Source organism: Schistocerca gregaria, chromosome 6 (assembly GCF_023897955.1).
Source record: "Schistocerca gregaria isolate iqSchGreg1 chromosome 6, iqSchGreg1.2, whole genome shotgun sequence".
NCBI classification, from domain to species: domain Eukaryota; kingdom Metazoa; phylum Arthropoda; class Insecta; order Orthoptera; family Acrididae; genus Schistocerca; species Schistocerca gregaria.
In genome coordinates this window covers 304,409,897-304,420,066 of record NC_064925.1, presented here as the reverse complement: position 1 = coordinate 304,420,066, position 10,170 = coordinate 304,409,897, and the positions used below count along the sequence as shown (strand labels likewise).

Below are 10,170 nucleotides of genomic sequence, written 5' to 3'. Positions count from 1 at the left end.
ACCAACTGAGCTACCGAAGCACGACTCACGTCCGGTACTCACAGCTTTACTTCTACCAGTATCCGTCTCCTACCTTCCAAACTTTACAGAAGCTCTTCGGCGAACCTTGCAGAACTAGCACTCCTGAAAGAAAGGATACTGCGGAGACATGGCTTAGCCACAGCCTGGGGGATGTTTCCAGAATGAGATTTTCACTCTGCAGCGGAGTGTGCGCTGATATGAAACTTCCTGGCAGATTAAAACTGTGTGCCCGACCGAGACTCGAACTCGGGACCTTTGCCTTTCTTTCAGGAGTGCTAGTTCTGCAAGGTTCGCCGAAGAGCTTCTGTAAAGTTTGGAAGGTAGGAGACGGATACTGGTAGAAGTAAAGCTGTGAGTACCGGACGTGAGTCGTGCTTCGGTAGCTCAGTTGGTAGAGCACTTGCCCGCGAAAGGCAAAGGTCCCGAGTTCGAGTCTCGGTCGGGCACACAGTTTTAATCTGCCAGGAAGTTTCAGTTCCTTTGTTGTTCTTAATCTACATAATCTGTGATTGAGTCGCCCTCTTAGCTTTGTTTTCAAGTGATAACGTCGTTTATTATTTAGTAATCATAAGATAAAAACCAATTTAAAATTTGCATCTCAAATGAAGGAATATAAAACATCTGTATCAAATATTCTTTCTCGAGATCCAATAATACGATAAAGAACCAAGAATGAATCCAGGAAAATGTCCAAAAATCATTTCCTACAAATAGGACAATAGTATAATAAATCATCAGAAGACTTATATTAAACACAAGTAGGAAATGATCAGTACTAGTAGACTAGAGAAATGCACTTTAAGTCTCAAAATCATAAATCCGAAAATACCTTATCGCATCGGCACCACAAAAGTTTTCAAAGACCAATATGCCATTCCATAAGTAAACAAATGGCATAAAATCAATAACACAATTAATTCCAATGAATTTCTCAAACTTCCTAGCGAATACTGCTTTTGTTTCCATTGTGCTGTATTACATTTTATTTAATATAATATTAACTGCACCTTGACACCCACCCACCCACACACACACACACACACACACACACACACACACATATATATATATATATATATATATATATATAGAGGGTGATTCAGAAATGCATGTAAATATTTTAAGGGTGTATTTGTGAGGTAAATATAAGACAAAAATGTTCTATAAATGTTTTTCCATAAACGTTTAATTCTAGAGTTATCCTTAAAATACGAAAGTCATGTCCGTATCAAAACGGCGTCAGTGCAAGCAGCAGGATGCCATATTCTGGTACGTAATACGTATCTCCCAATAGTTGATTCGAAACTGCATGAATAGTGTTTGTTTGTGTTTGCAATTGCTGTTTACTCCTACTGTACAGAAGATGGCGCTGATGTTGTTGGTAACGGAAACGTACTTCCTGTCGTTCATTCATCGTCGGAAGGCTACAGGTTCCGTGCACATGATGTACTCAAACAGTGAGTATGCTGATATGCACCTTGTGTATGGTGCAGCAGATGGAAACGCACTTGCAGCAAGACGAAGGTACAGTGAGCTGTTTCGAAGACGACGGTTACCAAGTCATCAGACGTTTGTATCTGTGGACAGACGTATGCGGGAGTATGGCATTCGTCCTGGGCCACATTCAGGTCGACCACTTGAGCATGCAGTGAACATCGAGGAACATGTTTTGGACCTGGTAGACCAAGATCCAGCCATCAGTACGAGACAAATTAGTGCAGCTGTACGACTTCCACAATCTACTGTATGGCGGCTGCTTCGGAGACAACAGTTGCATCCATTTCACCTGCACAAAGTGCACGAATTGACACCTGCAGACTATCCTCGCCGTCAGCAGTTCTGCCAGTGGTTACAAGAGCGTCATTTGAATGATCCAATGTTCATTCGGCGGATATTATTCACAGATGAGGCCATGTTTACTCGTGCGGGTGTAATCAATTCGCATAATATGCACCAGTGGGCTGTCGAGAATCCTGGCGCGAGAATTGTGCGTGGATATCAACATCAATTTTCCATAAACATTTGGTGTGGTATTGTGGGGAATGACTTACTCGGACCTCGTGTTCTACCTCCAAGGCTGACTGGGCACGCTTACCGCGAATTTTTGGAGGGGGAATTGCCTGGATTGTTACAGGATGTCCCTCTTGCAACACGAGCCACCTTGTGGTTTATGCACGATGGTGCTCCTGCCCATTACAGCCGCAACGTAAGGGCGTACCTCAATGATGCGTATCCACATCGATGGATAGGTCGCGGAGGACCAATTGCTTGGCCAGCCAGATCACCTGACCTGAACCCTTTAGACTTTTATTTATGGGGCCGACTAAAGACATTGGTGTATTCTTCTGCAGTACCGAACAGAGAAGTGCTACAACAAAGAATTGAAGGTGGTTGTGAAATTATTCGTGGAGTGTTGAACGGACTGTGTAATGTGCAGAGATCATTGCGGCGACGAGCACGGGTCTGTCTGCAAGTTCAGGGACAGCATTTTGAACATGCTTTGCATTAAGATTTGTGCAAATACAGTACAGTACAGTCTGTAAATTCTTCACGTATTTTCCTTAGTTATTTTGCATCGATTTAGTTCAATCAACAGGAACTAAAGTAATACAGTATTCGCGAGGAATTGTTTCAGTTTGTTACGTCACGTTTATTTACCAGTTTGCGTTTTTAGTCCAAATGCACTGTAATTAAACTGTGAACTCTGGGAAGTAAATACTTTACGTTGTATTGAATGTATTATCTTGTTTTGTTCATAACTCTGTAATAAGCCAAGTACAGCAAAAATTGTATAGGACATTTTTGTCTTATATTTACCTCACAAATACACCCTTAAAATATTTACATGCATTTTTGAATCACCCTGTATATATATATATATATGATTGCTGTAGTTTTATACTACGATATGAGAAATTAGGGGAAAATTATCTTCATAATAAAATAATAGAAATTGTAGCTCTTATTTATTTCATCTTTGGCAATGTTTGTTGAAGCGATAGTGAGCTCCACTATGGTTTGGCATCCACGTTAAACTGCAGTTACGCCTATAGCTTGCAGCATAAATCAGTTTGAAGGTCGGAAGTATGCATTGGCATACCACCCTCCAATAGCCCCACAACAAGCAAAGCACCACTCTGTTTGAACTACCTTCCGTTTAGATAGTAAGTACTATGCTTATTATCATCACTCCATATTCGACTATGCTAGCTCGTAGCCGCCTTTGGATCAAACTTAAACTTGTAAGCGTTCAGCCTTTTCATTCTATACAAGATGTAGCCTCTATTATTAAATATAACTATATATATTTAAGAAGAGTTCCCATGCATCTCTGTCTGCTGCTCGCTGCTGTCTTCTGACAGTTGCAGACTGTAACTTTCCTGAGTTCCCGATCCCAGCGATCAGGTGATATCCCTGGTGGTCTTCGTTTTCCTCTGGGACTTAACTATGAAACCGATGTTGTCCATTTCCAGCCTCTGTTCGTTAATATGTCCTGCCCACAGCCATTTTAGTCTTAACCCGGTCTATAATATCGTTTACTCTTGTTATTGCTCATATGTCTTCACTTTTCTGTCGATCTTTCTTAGTGAGACCTAAAATTGACCCTTTCATAGCTCTCTGAGCAGTTCTGAGTTTCCTTTTGAAAAATTCATATATTGTATGTGTGTATGTCCATATGCAGGATCTCTTCCTAAATTTCTTGGTCGATTTCAACCAAATTTAGCACAGAAACTGTAGGCCTCACGAGTATAATCAGTGTGGTGTATATAGCCTACTAGTTCTAATAGTAACAGGGGTGTGGGCGTAATACTGTTTTCTCCAGGCCCTGGTTTATAGATTGCCCTTTATGACAGGCATGTGTGGGAAGAGTATTGGCCCACTAAATCAACCCACTTTTTGGGGGAACTTACATACCAGGGGCTCGAATGAAAACATTTTTTCCCCATTAGCTGTTGATAAGTATCCTACCATAATTAAATTTTGGTATTCGCATTCATCGACTTCACCAACTCACAATCAAGCTTTCAGCTTTCTAACAAACCTGTATCTTGGGTTGATAAAAAAATATGTTAAAAATATGGAAGTGAAATAAATATCTCCACAATTCCATTCAGTGTCACATTATCCACTATGATGTCACACACCTGAGAATAATCACGTCCTGGGTCAAAGCCAGCATCCAACATGACCTCTTGGCCACAAACAATCCAGAGCTGATAGAGAGCATCATGACTGATACAGGGATTAGTGATCACGAGGTCATTGTAGCTAGGCTCAATACCATTTCTTCCAAATCCATCAGAAACAAACGCAAAATAATTTTATTTAAAAAAGCGGATAAAGTGCCACTAGAAGCCTTCCTAAAAGACAATTTCCATTCCTTCCGAACTGACTATGCGAATGTAGACGAGATGTGGCTCAAATTCAAAGATATAGTAGCAACAGCAATTGAGATATTCATACCTCATAAATTGGTAAGAGATGGAACGGATCCCCCGTGGTACACAAAAAAGGTCCGAACGCTGTTGCAGAGGCAACGGAAAAAGCATGCGAAGTTCAGAAGAACGCGAAATCCTGAAGATGGGCTAAAATTTACAGACGCGCGAAATTTGGCACGTACTTCGATGCGAGATGCCTTTAATAGGTTCCACAACGAAACATTGTCTCGAAATTTGGTAGAAAATCGGAAGAAATTCTGGTCGTATGTAAAGTACACAAGCGGCAAGACGCAGTCAATATCTTCGCTGCGCAGTGCCGATGGTACTGTTATCGACGACTGTGCCGCTAAAGCGGAGTTATTGAACGCAGTTTTCCGAAATTCCTTCACCAGGGAAGACGAATGGAATATTCCAGAATTCGAAACACGAACATCTGCTAGCATGAGTTTCTTAGAAGTAGATACCTTAGGGGTTGCGAAGCAACTCAAATCGCTTGATACGGGCAAGTCTTCAGGTCCAGATTGTATACCGATTAGGTTCCTTTCAGATTACGCTGATACTATAGCTCCCTACTTAGCACTCATATACAACCGCTCGCTCACCGATAGATCTGTACCTACAGATTGGAAAATTGCGCAGGTCGCACCAGTGTTCAAGAAGGGTAGTAGGAGTAATCCATTTAACTACAGACCTATATCATTGACGTCGGTTTGCAGTAGGGTTTTGGAGCATATACTGTATTCAAACATTATGAATCGCCTCGAAGAGAACGATCTATTGACACGTAATCAGCATGGCTTCAGAAAACATCGCTCTTGTGCAACGCAGCTAGCTCTTTATTCGCACGAAGTAATGGCCGCTATCGACAGGGGATCTCAAGTTGATTCCGTATTTCTAGATTTCCGGAAAGCTTTTGACACCGTTCCTCACAAGCGACTTCTAATCAAGCTGCGGAGCTATGGGGTATCGTCTCAGTTGTGCGACTGGATTTGTAATTTCCTGTCAGGAAGGTCGCAGTTCGTAGTAATAGACGGCAAATCATCGAGTAAAACTGAAGTGATATCAGGTGTTCCCCAGGGAAGCGTCCTGGGACCTCTACTGTTCCTGATCTATATAAATGACCTGGGTGACAATCTGAGCAGTTCTCTTAGACTGTTCGCAGATGATGCTGTAATTTACCGTCTAGTAAGGTCATCCGAAGACCAGTATCAGCTGCAAAGCGATTTAAAAAAGATTGCTGTATGGTGTGTCAGGTGGCAGTTGACGCTAAATAACGAAAAGTGTGAGATGATCCACATGAGTTCCAAAAGAACTCCGTTGGAATTCGATTACTCGATAAATAGTACAATTCTCAAGGCTGTCAATTCAACTAAATACCTGGGTGTTAAAATTACGAACAACTTCAGTTGGAAGGACAACATAGATAATATTGTCGGGAAGGCGAGCCAAAGGTTGCGTTTCATTGGCAGGGCACTTAGAAGATGCGACAAGTCCACTAAAGAGACAGCTTACACTACACTCGTTCGTCCTCTGTTAGAATATTGCTGCGCGGTGTGGGATCCTTACCAGGTGGGATTGACGGAGGACATCGAGAGGGTGCAAAGAAGGGCAGCTCGTTTTGTATTATCGCGTTATAGAGGAGAGAGTGTGGCAGATATGATACACGAGTTGGGATGGAAGTCATTACAGCATAGACGTTTTTCGTCGCGGCGAGAGCTTTTTACGAAATTTCAGTCACCAACTTTCTCTTCCGAATGCGAAAATATTTTGTTGAGCCCAATCTACATAGGTAGGAATGATCATCAAAATAAAATAAGAGAAATCAGAGCTCGAACAGAAAGGTTTAGGTGTTCGTTTTTCCCGCTCGCTGTTCGGGAGTGGAATAGTAGAGAGATAGTATGATTGTGGTTCGATGAACCCTCTGCCAAGCACTTAAATGTGAATTGCAGAGTAGTCATGTAGATGTAGATACGGGCTTGACCCACCCAGGAAAAGTACAGTTTCAGGCAGATATTGTGGAAAAATAATTTATTGTTTGGAAAGTAAATGCACCAACATGTTTCAAACACAATTTAGAACATTGTGTATGTTTGCTTTGTTGGAAGTCCTCGTGTTCACATTGCAGAATGCTTCTATCTTCTCGGATTCAGCGTCGATGCCGCCTATGCAGAGGTTGTGAGGACGCAGAAGACGGCCCCTCAGAAGTCTTCGTGTCCTCCAGACACGCCCACCTGGTAGCCCGTGCCCTGGATATGCTTCTGCGTCCACTGGTCGTACTTTTCTATCCAGCTATCCGGCATCTCCGTGCGCCAGCCACCAGCCTCGCCGCGCCGCATAAACTTAGTGGGGTCTGCGCCAGTTTTCTCCACCTCAGCTGGCTCTCTGTGAACAACCAGTACAGTGTGGTAAGACTCAAATATTCTTATGCTTAAGCATACACAGCACAGCACGTATATTACGGCATACAAAGTGCACTGTCAATGTGGGTGTTCATAAATTTACAATGCTTTAAGGTCGGAATTATGCATGTTGTAGAGGTTCCTTAAGTGGGTACTTTATGATAAGAAACGATCAGTTAGAGATAAACCGCCACCTTCCTCCCCCCTCATCTACCCTTCACAAACAATATTTAAAAAATCGAATTTCCATGTACAAAACATCTAAAAATGAGTTGTTTCATGTGGTACCGGTGGGGCAGTCGGAAGGTGGCGATGGCCACAGAGGTGCGCAAGAGAGAGAATGATAGATAAACTGATGAGACAACAGGGAATGGCATGCATTTAATATTCATCATGTGGACTTGCTGGTCTTGCATTTTCCTTGTTTCGAGTTAAAATTGTTGGACATAATATCCTCCTGTTTTGCAAAATATGTTTCAGCACCTCTGTGGCATCATCAGTGGGTTTCCTTTATTTTTTTCCTTTCTCAAAAGTTACAGAAAAATACTACACACATTTTTCGTAATTTTTCTTTGTAAGAAACATTCCTCATGTCAACAAAACACATGGTGAACACCATTATTATGTGTTCCAATCAAGTCGGCTTTCGCTTCTTCTCCTGAGATTCCGAATGCCCGTTGAAGTGCTCATGCCCTCTGGGTAAAAAAATTATTAATTATTGAAGTGAGTTCGGTGCCGAATTTCGCCTCTGTTTACTTTCTGTCTTCCTTTGTGTGTCTGCATACGTGTGTGTGTGGGGTCGGCGGGGTGTGGATGCTTTTTAGCTGTTTGTGTTGTTGTATCTGTAAAATCCCTATAATGTACTAAATAGCGTGCCTTTACAGAGTTTAATGTGTTCAGTGATAACCTGTATTAAAAAAAAATAAAAACAAGAAAACGAAATAATCAGAACATTTCGAGCTCTAAAAAGTAACAGCACCGTAGTACAGTGGGTGAGCTCCTAATAGCCCACAATCACCAACACCTACAATAGAAATAAATTTAAAAATACTAAAACCCACCCACAGGCTACACCAATAGAGTAAAACTTCCACATACAGAAGGAAATGCTAGAAGGAAAACAGGATATAAATGAGTACACTACACTGTGCAAAAACACCTTATTTAACACACTAAAGGAACTTTCCAGAAAAGACAAAATACACACACACAAGAAAGAAAGATAAAAACAAAATATGAATTTGGCCCCAAACTCACTTGAGAGCAAGTGAACGTCTACTAGATTGGGACACACAATAACTGAGTTGTGATGAAGTGGAAAGCTTTCGTTACAAACAAAAATTCAGTAAAATATTTGTAAATAAGTATTTGCGTGGGGTTCTCAATAACTCATGAGAATGCAAAAGAGAAAGGACATTCCCACAGCAAAATATAAGTAATAGCAAATACAGGCTGTAATATGTATAAGTGCAGATATTTATAAATGTACTACCTTAATATGAACACACATCAGTGTGATGGCTGTTTTCTTGTCTGTGTCGAACAGTCTTACCACAAACGTGTTACAAACTTTACGACCTGGTGTTTTCTGCATGCCCATAACTACACAATTAAGTGGACTATGCCTGTCAGTACAGACTAAACGTTTTGCGTCCAGGCTTCCACACATCAACACTTGATCTGCTGCTCAGAGGAAAATAAACATTAATGGCTCGCTGTTGCAAATGTACGTGGAAGTACTAACCGACCTAAAAACATACAACTTATAATAGTTGTAGATTATTAGTCTGCAAAGTACGTAAATACTGATGTAATATTGTTCAGTACACCATCAACAGTCACGAACAGAAGTATCTGCACTTATACCTGCTACACCCTCTGTGTGTGTAATACATCTCGATACAACAAAATTAGTTTAAACATGACTTAATGTTTTAACTTGCCAATAACATCGTTTGATTGCAGATGACATGCGGCTAGTACAGGAAAAAGAAAAAATAGTGCTGCATTATTGTATAGTAAAAACAAATAAGGTAATGGTAGAAAAAAAACAACAGCACCTTTAGATCTAATTTTGTGGCTTAGCTATTGCTTAAAATATGTTCACATTTCACAGATTAGAATTAAGAAAACCCGCTGGTTATGGTACAGAGGTGGTGAAACATGCATGGCTTATACGAAGAAACCATGTTTAGCATAATATACAAACCTTGCGCTGATATGAGAAAAGTCATGAGCTACCTCCTAATATCGTGTAGGACTTCTTTTTCCCACCGTAGTGCAGCAGCTCGATGTGGCATCAAATCGATAAGCCATTGAACTTCCTTTTGAGATAATGAGCTGTGCTGCCTCTATAGACGTCCATGATAGCGTAAGTGTTGTCGGTGGAGGATTTTGGCACAAACTGACATCCCAATTATGTACCATAATTGTTCGATCGGATTCATGTTGATCTAGGTGGCCAAATCACTCACTCAAGTTGTCCAGAATGTTCTCCGAACCAATCGCGATCAACTATGGCTTGGTGAGATAGTTCATTGTCATAAATTCAAATCCCATCACTGTTTCGGAACATGAAGTCCTTGAATGGCTCCAAATCGTCTCCAAGTAGCCAAACATAACCATTGCCAGTCAATTATCTGTTCATTTAGACCAAGGACCCAGTCCATTCCATGTAAACACAGCACACACCATTATGGACCCACCACCGACTTGCTCAGTGCCCTGTTGACAGCTTCGGTGCATGCTTTCGTGCTCTTACAAACCGCAGTCGTGACTCATCTCACAAGGACACAGTTATCCAGTCGTCTACTGTCCAACCGATACGGTCGCGAGTCCAGGAGAAACACTACAGACGATGTCATCTGTTGCTATACCCCATTAACCCCAAATTTCGCCACACTGCTCTAAATGATACGCTCCCCGCACGTCCCACGTTATTTTCTGCAGTTATTTCATGCAGTGTTGCTTGTCTCTTGGCAGTGAAAACTCTACGCGAACGCCGTTGCTCTCGGTCGTTAAATGAAAGCCGTCGGCCACTTCATTGTCCATGGTGAGCGATAATGCCTGAAATTTGGTTTTCTCGACACACACGTGACCCTGTGGATCTCGGAATATTGAATTCTGTACCGATTTCCGAAATGGAATTTCCCATGCGTGTAGGTCCAACTACCATTTCGCCTTCAAAATCTGTTAATTCCCTTCGTGCGACCCTAATCACGTGTGAAACTTTTTCACACGAATTACCGAAGTCTAAATGGCAGCTCCGCCATCGCTCTGCCCGTTTATACCTTGCGGTACGCGATGCTACG

General features: G+C 41.6%; 1 protein-coding gene across 1 annotated transcript in view; it reads right to left on the bottom strand.

The window, feature by feature from the left end:
* Nucleotides 1–6,471: 6,471 nt before the first annotated feature.
* The window catches only part of LOC126278515 (luciferin sulfotransferase-like), a 77,546-nt gene continuing 73,847 nt past the window's right edge, over nt 6,472–10,170 (bottom strand). Inside the window, exon 8 of the mRNA XM_049978680.1 lies at nt 6,472–6,842. Within this exon, the coding sequence (XP_049834637.1) occupies nt 6,659–6,842 (184 nt within the window). The 3' untranslated portion in view covers nt 6,472–6,658. The remainder of the gene's footprint in view (nt 6,843–10,170) is intronic.